Genomic DNA, 12,447 nt, shown 5'->3' on the forward strand with positions numbered 1-12,447 from the left:
GACAGCTAACGTTTCGGAGATAGCACGAGCCGTGTCACACTTTTTGTAACACGTAACCCGTATGAAATTACGGAAAATGATACGCATTCGAGAATTTATTCTAGATAGGTCCACGAAGAATAATCCAAGAATAAACTTGAAAATAAAAATACAGATTAATGACTGTCTTAAATATCTAACGCCTAGTTTTTAGCTGGTTCGAAGCCATCATCCAACGCATGAGACAAGTCGCATGACGTAACGTACGCAAACTCATGGAAACAGCTTGCTTAATTAAACTCATGCTAGTGATATAATGAGGTGCTAGTTATGATGAGAGCGGGGGGGTTTTTTTAGTCTTAATCAAGGTGGTCATATTTCTGATGCTTGCCACATTTATAGCGCATCTGATTGTTTTAAGCGGCATTTAAAATCGTTACGTGTCTAACTGTCTGAAAAGACAGCTGTGTTCTTCTCCACTTGGTTTTCTCTAACTTCTATTACAATGATTAATTAATTTCTGAGTGGCCCACCAAGCAGCGATGCATACGGTTTTCGAATAAGGCTCTGTATGAGACCTATTATATCCCTATCTTTTTACCAACCACAAGTATGGGTGTGAATACGTCTTTTAAGACAAATTTATATCAATATCTGCTAAAATTAGACATGAATGAAAATATATTTATACATATATAAGCAGATATCCATGTGACACAAAACAGATATGAAAAAACTAGATAATATTAAAAATATATAATTCCTATGATACAAGACAAGGAAGTTAATTAATATGTTCATTATATATATGAAAAAACTAATATTAGATCTCTTGATCGTCAAAATTTACTTCAAATCTATTAACTTATGGGTAAAAATTATTACAATTGTATGAAAAACAAAAGTTTGGATATTTCGGATATGGATCCAGATATTTCACAGTATTTCTGTATCCGTAATCATATCATATTCGATATAAATTTTAGTAATAATATTTGCATTCTAACAGATACGCAAGCCTAGACCTGATTCCCGAAAATCTTAGTTACCATATCCGTATACTCCTACTAATTACCGATACAAATATCTCAAAAAGAGAAACATATAGACATATCCATCAAAATTAAATACGAATGTAGGTCCAATAATATAAATCATATACAGATAAAAAAGCAGTTTCATATATATACAGATCAACATTCTCAAAGCTGGTGGTGCTACGTGAAAATGACACAATGCGTAGTTTCACTTCCCATTTATTTTCCGTTGACCCTTTGGCCATCCATATTAAAGTTTTAACAAATACTAATGCTTTCATGTAAGATGAATATATGCAGTTCTGCATTGTGAAATTTAAGCTTGAAGAAGTATAAGCACATGTATCTTTGATAACTTAAAAAAAGTTCAGCTAAAAAACTCTTAAATGATAATTAAGAGTACTTTTATACAAAATTGTAACAACATGGCCTTATACAAAATTGTAACAACATGGCCTCGATGATCATACAGTTGCTACAATGACCAAAGTAACAGGCGCAAGTTGCTATATCCCGTGTAGAAAAACAAGCTAACAAGTTACAGAGACTACATAGATATTACAAATATCGGATGAACGCCATCAGTTCTCCATAAGGAACCTTATTCTTTATTTTAATTATATTTATTGGGGAAATCTAGAAACCCATTTGATTCAGATGTTTTAGTACCGATGAATGAGATCCTTGAACGCCTCCTTATTATTTCCATAGTAGTCAATTTCCGCCTGCAACATAAATATTTACATGAATATACCAAAAAAACAGAAACCACTACATCATTGTAAGTCTTTACCCAAGAAAGAAGCATGAACGGTTTCTCCTTGTCTTTTCAAATAAATAAGGATGGTTTAACTCGGTAGCATATTCAAATTTAAAATGAGTCAAAGATTAATTATCTGGATAGTTTTAGAGGAGAAAAAAAAATTCCCTGTACTGTTTAATTTGAGTAAACCACCCCAACTTTTGAAACAAGAGGAAAAAAAAACCAGATCTTTACACTTGTCAACAAACCTCCTTTACATTGTTCTTCTAAATATAAAATGACTGAAATGCCCTTCAGGAAAACATCTATTTCATTAAAAAACCTTCGCACGATTTAAAAAAAAAAAAGAATCGTCCACAAAGAAAGAGGGCGAAAACACAAGAAATGATTCACGGTGTTGTTTAACTGGTTAGTAGAGAACGGGTTTAAATGAAATGGGTTTTTTCCTCACAAAAAGGCATTTCAGTCATTTCATATTTCAAAGTGACAATAAAGATGAGGAACTTTCCAAACAATTTAACAATATATCAACTAACCATCTTCTGATGTGGAAGTAAATCTTTCTTCTTACATTTGCTAATGGACACACAACAACATCTCTATAAATACTTAAATTATATGCCTAAAGGGAATTTACCAAATGGGTATGTGCAGGTGAAGAATTGCCCCTCCTTGCCCACAGCGGTAGAAACAGTAGGATTGTGGGAAGTCCTAGGTTCAATTTCAGGCCTATAGCACATGTGTCGCTATTATCAACCTGTGTCATATTGGAAATGTGTCCAACATGCATGTCGCACAACTTTGTCATGGTATTCTTAAGAACTGCTGTGTGTGGGCGTATCGTGTGCAACACAGGGTATTGGTGTTCGAGCAACATCGTCCTAATGTTGTAAAAAGCAGGCGCCTAGGCGGTGCATCCAACATGGATATTGCACAAGTTTGTCGTGTGCACTATTAAGAAGAACTACTGTGTGTTGGCTTATTGTGTGCAACACCAGGTGTTGGTGTTCGAGCAACATTGTCGGATAGTCCAGGCTATGGCTTTCAAAGAAATATTAGAAAAAATTCACAAGTGCAAGTGTGTTTCTCTGTATAAATCAATTTACTCCTGGAGGGGATTTCTGTCCTCTGAATATTTTTATTACGTTTTCTTTCTACTCTGTATGAATCAGATCTACACTGACATTTCACTTCACTTGATGATATACATCCCGGTCAAATAATTCATTTAAATCAATAAACTCTAGGGTGAAATTTAATCCCCTCTCAATATTTCCATTTAAATCAATAAACTCTAGGGTGAAATTTAATCCCCTCTCAATGTTTCCAATCTGAACATATGTTTCACTTTAATACCACCAACCTATAACAACTACGCAAATACTGAATCATTACTTTGTTTACTATCAAGAATACTAAGGCTTCTTAGTAAAATTGCCCGCTCTTTCAGAGTCCCTCTCCATCATTCGCCAATCAACAGCCAAAGGACCTAATAAGGATGCATCTATGCTAAAGTGAGAATTTTCATGATGAACAGCAGTGTAATGTGGGAAGTGGTAATGCATTTTGAGCATTCTTGGCTAAATATTCTCAAAGTCAACATGATAATTTCAGCGTCTTACCATACGAACACCTTTAACAGCACTAATAACTTTTTTGCCAAAAAAGTTCTTCAAAACTTCATCCTCATCAAGTGCTACTACAGATTCCTGCAAGTTTTGTGGCAATCTTTGAAGTCCGTCACAGCCAGAAGGATTTGTATCTGTCAGAGAGGAATTTAACAAACTCATTAGTTGAAAGATTATCTCCTCTCCCCATCACCGCTAAAAACGGCAAGAAAAAAAATACTCTTGACTCTATACTAGGTTTGCTGAACATAATAGAAGCTGAGTAAGAAAACATGGAAGATCTTTTTACAGAAAAAAAATTTGAAAATTTGGAAAAATGAAAAAGAAATACTTTCTAAGTAAAATATAGAGTATTGCTTTCCAGTTGGAAAAATGAAAGAAGTATTTTATTAGGAAAAAAATGTATATGAGCTGATGAGCTGTCCACTAATGTCTATAGTGTTTAAGCTCACCTAGTTGTCACATCAGGTGGGTGTCAGGTGTAGCGTTTATGACTGGTGTCAGCTCATATCCATTGCGCTCATTTTATTATCGATAACTGAAAGTGCTAAGGTGGGATAGAGATGTAGCTTTTATGAGTGGGGTCTAGTGTTTATAAGTGATGTCAGCTCATACTCATTGCCCTCATTTTATTATCGATCACTGAAAGTGGTATGAGAGGACATAGATATAGTTTTATTATAACCTCTTCCTCTACATTATTGTTGTAATCACTCCCTTTAAAAGCACGAGTTTGGAGAAATCTTTTGGTAGACAAAAATACCCTTCCATTAAGTAATAGTAAGTTGATAAATTGATCAATTCTTATTGTATATACATAGTATGAAGATAATGATATGGTTTAAATTGAAATGTAAGCCTTAATAAAATTATTAAATATCAAATTTACAAATGTATATAAGATGAAGGGCGTATATGCAAAAACCAAGATAAATAATGCCTGCCCCAAAGGTCAAACCTAGAAATAACCAAGACCTACAAATGTACATAGTGTGGACGGGGTAGTTGTAAAATCCACCAAACAAATTAAAGAGACAAAAGTCGTTCTCAAAATTATAAAAAAGTAAAATTAAAACAAACAGTCACGATCTAAGGACACGACGTGACGATCTCTCACTGACTAAAATTCAAGTAGTTCACAGTACTGCATAATTATTTTAAAGTTTAATTATACTATTATTATTTAAGTAGAGCTCTATTTATAATGTTATCTTCTCACATGCAACATCGCATACCAATATATATAAGCTAAAAAATTACAACAATTTTCATAGCACTTTCATCTCCTTCTATAGGTGTGTGCCTTTGTTATTTTCTTCTTATTAGATTAGATTAGATTAGATTGTTTAAATATTATGAATTATGAAATAGCAATAATTTTCACAGCACTTTCATCTATTTTCTTCTTATTAGATTATATTAGATTATTTTAAAGCAATTAACTATATTATATGTTTGATCTTTTTTTAAGATCAGAAATTAGAATAAATTTTCATAGCACTTTCATCTCCTTCAACAGGTATGTGCCTTTGTTATTTTCTTCTTATTAGATAAAAATTATGAATTATGAAATTGCAATAATTTTTACATCACTTTCATCTATTTTCTTCTTATTAGATTAGATTAGATTAGATTAGATTATTTTAAAGTAATTAATTATATTGTATATTTAATTTTTTTTAGATCATAAAGTTTAATTATACTATTATTATTTAAATAGATATTGTTTTTATAAAAATCAAAGAGAATCTCACACGTATCTTAGATCTCAATGTCAATTGTAATACTTACATATGGGTGTTGGTTAAAATAAATTTTATGTATATGCTTAACTTATATAATCCTACTTTAACCAAATTAGATATTTTAATTTTTTTTACACCCAAACTCTTCTACAAAACCAAAAGAGAGTAGCAATGCTATATGTATATATATCCACAGGACCACAGATATCTTGAAAACGAACAAAGAAAACCACACAAACAAAAACCATATTAATTACCCCCAGACACCACTGTTTTCAAAACCACCCTTCTCCATCTCCATCTGTAATATATCCACATACCCAAATTAAGTTGTTAGAGTTTTTCCCTCACAAACTACATCATTGATCAACCCTCCTTTTTCCTTTGTACTTAAATTATATAACATTCATTACGATAAAGACTCACCTGGGTCCTCTGTTTGCCTTGAACGCCCAATAAAAAATAATAATGTACTAAGCCTTGTAGTTAGTTAATAATGAGATATTGTCATTATAAACAAATTAAATAAAGATTAATAATTCTTAAGAATGTATTATGCTCCCCTATCTTCCACTGCAAACTTGTTAGTGTTTATTCCTAGCCCCAATAGATTTTCAAAAATTAATCTTCAGGGTCGCTTGCATTAAAAAAGTTATGTTCGAGGGCTCAAATAATCTGTTTTATAGTTTAAGATTATCAACACATTGTCTCTGATGCATATCAATTATGAGTAATAATATAATTTGATTGATCCAAGTATATCCTAATATATTTCTAGACTCTTTTCTTATCTTTTGCTCTTTATTATATTCCAACATAATATCACAATTGATGTAGATGATGAAGGCATTACTGTAGAATTGCCCAGGAAAAAGATAAATGTGGAGAAGGATTGATCTCGACTCAATTAAATATGAATAAAGAACGAATAAATGATAATAGTTTTTGAATATTTTATAGTAAAACTTAATTTTTGAGTAAAATTAGGAACATTTAGAAGGGATTTTCATGTAAATTTTTTAATACTTTTATGTGAATGATTTTGTCATATAAAATTATACTAGAGTCACCATTAATCTTTAGTATTTATTTTTTTATTTTAACTTTATCAATAATTAAGATGTCTTTCAGTCTTGTGAAAAGTATGTGCTCTGTGTTGAGCTTATACAAGCCATCTTAATATTAAGTATTTGGTTATATTTTTATTAACACATCAACAATATATTATTGTGTTTTTTTCAAACTTAACACTACATTTAATGACTAGGATAAACAAATTGAACATCGATGATTTAATCTGATAAACGAATATGTTACATGAAGTTTGATATTACAAATTTAAAAAAAATAATATTGTGTATGAAAGTATATAAAAGTATATTCATCCCAGTTTTATACACAAATCTATTTCATAAATTTTTTTTAAAATGTTTAAATAAAATTTGTGACAAAAGTAGTAATCCATGTTTATAGATTTTAATTCAAAATGAATCTGACTTATTTTATAGTAAGAAAATAAATAATAAATAAATAAATAAATAAATAATTCTGATATCTAACCACGTGCATTGCACGTGCATAAGAACTAGTATTGTTAATCTGTAGGCTATTATAACTAATCCCCTAGCTTAGTGTTGCGGTGCTGTTATATCTGTAGATTATATAACTTCCTCCTCTAGCTTAGTGTTGTTATACTACTTAATCTAGGGATTATCTTAATAAAAAATCTAATATAGTTGAAGAAAATGCACAATCTAAAGGAATTTCCCTCTTCATTATGGTTAAAGAGTACCATATTTTGACCTTCAGAGTTTAAACATCATGTCTCTGTTTGTACTTACCGCTTATATTTCTTCTCTCGGTCTGCTATGTTCTCCATGCCTAACCATTTGAACTTCAAAAAAATAGCCTGACATTATCTATGCAGGCAAGAGTTACATAAAAGGTAGGTTTACTGTTGTACTTTGACCCAATTGATCTAAAGATTCTAAACGACGTATGGCACCAGTTCAAAGGTGATAAATGTTTGGGCATGGGTAGGGCCGAACCATGGGCCAGCCTGGCCCGAATTAGGCTGGACCAAACCCGGCCTGGTATTAACCTAAGCTATGGTCCTGGCTGGGTCAAGCCCTAAACCAGGAACAAGTGGCTTGGCCCTACCTAAATCAGGCCCGACCCACATGAGGCCCGGCCCAGCTAAGCCAGGCACAGCTCGACACTTTACATTATTTTTTTGTTAATTTGGGGGTGGATACCAACCTCTGCACCGGCGAGGAGCTCCGACGAGCTCGATGTCGACGAGGCGAAGCCACAGGTGAGGTCCAGGCTATCTTCGGCAGCGCCCCCCCCGAGCTCTGCGTTCGAGCTCGAGCCCCACGTGCGAGCGCCTCCACCCAACTCTGCGTTCGAACGCAACCCTGCGTTTGGCGATGGCGTCCTTTGCGTTCGAGCGCTCCCACCTCTGCGTTCGGCCTCGAATTTGGCGTCGAAGCAGTCGCTGGCGACAGGCTGTCGCCAGCCCTCCACCTCCGCCTATAAAAGAGACCCCATGCCCTAGGGTTTAGCTGCTGAAGAACTTCCCCCTCTCCTCCGATTTCTCCTTCTCTGGTGGCGGCGGCTGCCCTAAAATCGCAGAGGCGATTTTTCTCCAGCTCTCAACGCGATTTTGAGAGAGAGAGAGGGGATTTAAAAGGAGAGAGAGAGAGAATTAAAGAGGGTTTAATTGTGGGGTATCATTTATTCTCAAGTTGAGAATTGAAAGGGGTTCATACCCTTTGATTATTAACACTGTAGCTACAGTGTTTATCTGAGAAATCTCAGTTTTGAGATACGCTCCTAAATTGTAATTTCTTGTTTAATTAATAAGAAATTATCTGTGTGGCTCCCGAGGACGTAGGCAGTTGCCGAACCTCGTTAAATCTTGGTGTACTTTTCTATTCTGCGTTTCTGTTGCAATTAGGGATTTAGGCATTAAAATTCCTAACAAACCATTGATCAACAATCAACAATATACTTCACTCCGGAGAGTGGATAACATGAAACGAACTCGTCAAAAGGTAGATGACAGCGGATTGTGGAGGAGTCAAATTGATGATCTGAGAGTTGGATGTAAGCGCTAGCACCTCAGGAACAACACGCTAAAATTTTGTCTCGATTGGACAACGTTTCGCCTTTGATCAAGGATAAACTCTCTGCTGGTTGGAATTTTCAGGCAACTCACATTCGCTTGTTCTCTCTACTTCTCATTATTTTGCTAAAACTTGCAACCAATCCTTAGGGCTTTATATAGTCATCTCCTGGCCAGTTGCCAATGCAAAAGGTAATGCATAATTGCTCTTTCATATTCCCATGGGCAACCTTCAAACTTCGTTTACTTTGCATCCTCCAATGCAACTTTCAAGCTTATATGCTCAGCACCATTTATGCTTCTTGGAGTCTGGATCTTACTAGGAGGGAATCCCGACACTTTAGGCTTTTTTTAAACTCTTGTTCTCTATATTCTTAAAAATCTACACGCTTAAAATTTTAAATGAAGTTCTCTGTCTACTATAGATTTCAATTGATTTTTATTTCAAGTTTTCAGTGCTAATTTATCTTTGTCATATTTTGGTTCCATGGACTGTTTTTGGCTTCAAAGAATTTTCCAAATAAATTGTTTGACATGCATGGGCAACTATGTTTAAGACCAATCAACATCTTTCCATGCTATGAACTAATAGCGAGTGCAGCCTTTACGTTTGTGTTGTTACATAGTCAAGCAAATCTAGATTATCTTGTATTGTCTACTTTAAACTTATTCCAGATCTTTTCAGCTTCAATTATTTTAAACACGTCCACTAAATTTTTAAAAGTTTTAAGTTTTTATATAATTAGATTAGCAACTTTTACTAGAATGTTGAACTAGTTTTAAATTTCCAGATATCTTTGATTTTCAATTTCTTCACTAATTGAATGCTTTTCAAACATATATAGTTGAAACAATATTCACAAGCTTATCAAATGTATGTATTGAATTATTTTTTCCCCCGATAGTACTTGTAGCCCAACTTCACTTAGTGACATTTGCTATGATATTAAATACTTTTCAAACATATGAAATGTATGTACTGAATTGATTTTGTTTTTTCTTCTGAAGTACTCGTATTCTGAAATATAGAAAATTTTATAACGTCATCAAAGACATTCGTTTAGCAATTTCCTATGAACTTTTAACAGCATTCGGAACATTTCACATCTTTCTAATATTTTTTTAAATCAAAATTTCATATTGTTGACTTGTTCTTCTTTTGTTGGTTAGTTGTGTTCTCGAGTCTAGAAAACAGCCTTGGTTTTTCAAAGAAAAGACAATACACTTTCTTGAAGTAATATTTGAACTTTTCAAGATACAAAGACTATCTTTAGCTAAATAATATTTTGAGTTGTTTTGTCTAATTTGCTTATTTCTTCTATTTTTATCTGTAGAAATATTTTTTAATGAAAATTTTATTTAAATGTTGCTTCTAAACTTTTGAACTTCTAGTACTACCTTTCACTTTATCATACGTAACTATGTTTTATCTGTTTTCCTTGTCTGTGTCGAGTAGTTATATTTTGAAGTAGTATTGTTTTGCTTATTAAATTTTTAGTGACGTGTCTCTACTTTTGTCTAAATCATGTGTTCTGAAGTGTTAAATTTTTATTATTCGTAATTTTCAAGATAATGTTATATAATCCATAATGCCTTGATCAATTTTTAGCATTCCAGTATTTCATTTACTTAAACTATCTTCCGTGATGATTGTACATGGATTATCCATTACAAAATTTATATCATCATTAATTTTGGAAACAAGTTTTTACATGCTTCCATGTAGTAAATCTATCTTAATTGTGTATAGAAAGTCTCTGCACGAGCGCTTTACTTGAATTACGACCCCAAAATTTGGATCTCGATGACAGAGGTCTCTCGACGATTTGATATCGTCCTCATTGTCGATCTCTGCCTTATTGATCTTTTCTCGAGCGCAAAGTCAACTCCACCATTTGTTTGTCAGATCCTTAAAGAATGATCATTTGTTAGATCCTTAAAGAAATGATCATTTATTGTTAAATCCTGAAAATGATCATTTGTCGTTAGATTCTTAAAGAAGGATCCTTTCGAATCCTTCAAAAAAGTATCATTTGTTGTCGGATCCTGAAAAGGATCATTTGTTCTTGCATCCTAAAAGGATTATTTGATTGGTGGAGCCCTAGAGGGGACTAACTGATTTGAAGATATCCAAGTGAAAAATAAGAACAAAATTATTTTGAGACACCGTCACTGACTAGAACGTGTGTACGTTATTTGTAACAAGCTGGACATGTATGATATACATGCTTCAGCTTTGAGAGGGAGTGTCAAGGAATATATTGTAGAAATATAAATAATTAGGAATAATATATTAGGAATATGTAATTGAGAGATATTAGGAATATGATTGGATATGATTTTATCTCATAGCTATTTTGTAATATCCCCCAAACCTCTGTTTAAGAAAGGTTGAGTTAGATAAATAACATATCTTCTTGACCTTTTTCTATTTCTTTACATCCTCCACATATGATCCATACCTAAACTTATCAAATAACCACCACCACTTATCATATGAATCAAAATTCAGTGAATTATTCTTCATAATCAAGACCTATATTAATCCAATTTATACAATGGATAAAAGTTCTCTGAACCAGAAGTGGGATTCAAACTCAAAGAGAAGATCTCACTACATGATCTTTAAAAAATCAATTAAACATCGATCGACATATTTATTTAAAAATTCACTTAAAAAACAACACTGCAATTAATCAAAGTTCAGTCATTTTCCTCAATTCTTCCTTAGAATTATGAGTCTCTCCAGCTCTACCTAATCCGGAGTCTCTGAAAAGATGAATAAAACATAATGAGTTTAATACTTACTAAGTGGATGAATCTATACATTATGCACTAGTTTAACAAAACTAAATATACAAATCATCATAAATCAAAAGTAATGTAAACATGTTTATATACAATAGAAATATCACCAACAAATTATTATACCATTTTTGATGCCACGAGTGAAAAATAATATTTCGTAGGAATTGGAAATGTAAGCAAGCCACGTCTCAATGCAATCAACACTTCAATACTCTGATTGTCGTGGCAATCCCCTGAATTATTTAGCCTGTGGTCAGGATGTGAGACCCAAGTTTAGGTTCTTAGCGCTAAAATAAAAACCTCTTGGAAGCACCTTGAGCCCATTATGACTTACTTATTTTTCCTACATATAACGGTATGTTAACATGAGATGCATCTGTTTAATATAAGTGAACTGCAAATATTTTATACTAAAATGCGAAAGGTAAAATCAATAAAGAATCTCAACCCATATACACATCTCAACATGGTACTATATAATAAAGACATGACTGTTGTTAAAGAGAGAACCCAAATACTCGTGTCTTCGTAAAATATGAAACCAACAACGGATAATTGCGCAAAATACTCTAAATAAACGTTATTCATGGAATAAATCCACATATGAATAAATGCATAGATTCACCACTTACAGAGTTCTAATGAATATCCAAATTCTTCTTACAATGTTACTCCAGGGCCTTTAGGAAATCCTAAAGAATAAATACAAGCAAGCAGTAACTCTACTATTTATCCTATGATCACCGCCTAATTAGATTAAATAATTAATTATCATTCTATAAATCCAAATAGAAGATATAAGTACTCTATACAGCTAACATAAGGAGCATTATGTCATAATATCTTCATTAAAAAGGCTTGGGATCATATTCATTAATTTCAAGACCTAAAGCAGAGTTGAGCAAGGTACTTCCTAGTCTATACATAAAGTCAAATGTGATATTGAAAACAATTGGAGAGCAATGGCAGCAAGGAATTTCTTTGAGCTGCATGGGTTTGGTTTCGTAACAGGTTCAAAACAATGAGGTTGCATTTAGGGGCTGTTTGTTTGGTCCAAAAACCACAGAAAAAGACCACTGAAAACTGACATAGGGTATTTTTCACAATTTCCTTCATAATCGGGTGTTTGTCTTGCAAAAGACAAAGGAAAGTGAGGGAAAGATGTTGCGCCAACTAGACATTTTCCCCAGAAAAATTTCCCCTGTTTGAAGCCGATTTCGGGAGAAAAGTGCACTTTTCTCTCTCCGTCCGAATCTAGGGTTCTCGAAAAAAAATTCTCCGCTGCACCGCAACTCGTTCTGGTCACCCCCTCTCTCGGATCATGCACAGCCTCTCGTCCACCTTCCCTCTCGCCGTGAAA

At 33.3% G+C, this 12,447-nt stretch overlaps 1 protein-coding gene across 1 annotated transcript in view; it reads right to left on the reverse strand.

Moving 5' to 3' along the window:
* LOC109836494 (protein fluG) overlaps window positions 1,339–12,447 on the reverse strand; it is a 39,543-nt gene continuing 28,434 nt past the window's right edge. The window contains exons 17-18 of the mRNA XM_020404404.1: window positions 3,402–3,541; window positions 1,339–1,741 (exon numbers count right to left, since the gene is read on the reverse strand). Coding sequence (XP_020259993.1) covers window positions 1,679–1,741; window positions 3,402–3,541 — 203 coding nt within the window. The 3' untranslated portion in view covers window positions 1,339–1,678. The remainder of the gene's footprint in view (window positions 1,742–3,401; window positions 3,542–12,447) is intronic.

The sequence above is a fragment of the Asparagus officinalis genome, chromosome 4 (genome assembly GCF_001876935.1).
Source record: "Asparagus officinalis chromosome 4, Aspof.V1, whole genome shotgun sequence".
Classification (NCBI taxonomy): Eukaryota; Viridiplantae; Streptophyta; class Magnoliopsida; order Asparagales; family Asparagaceae; genus Asparagus; species Asparagus officinalis.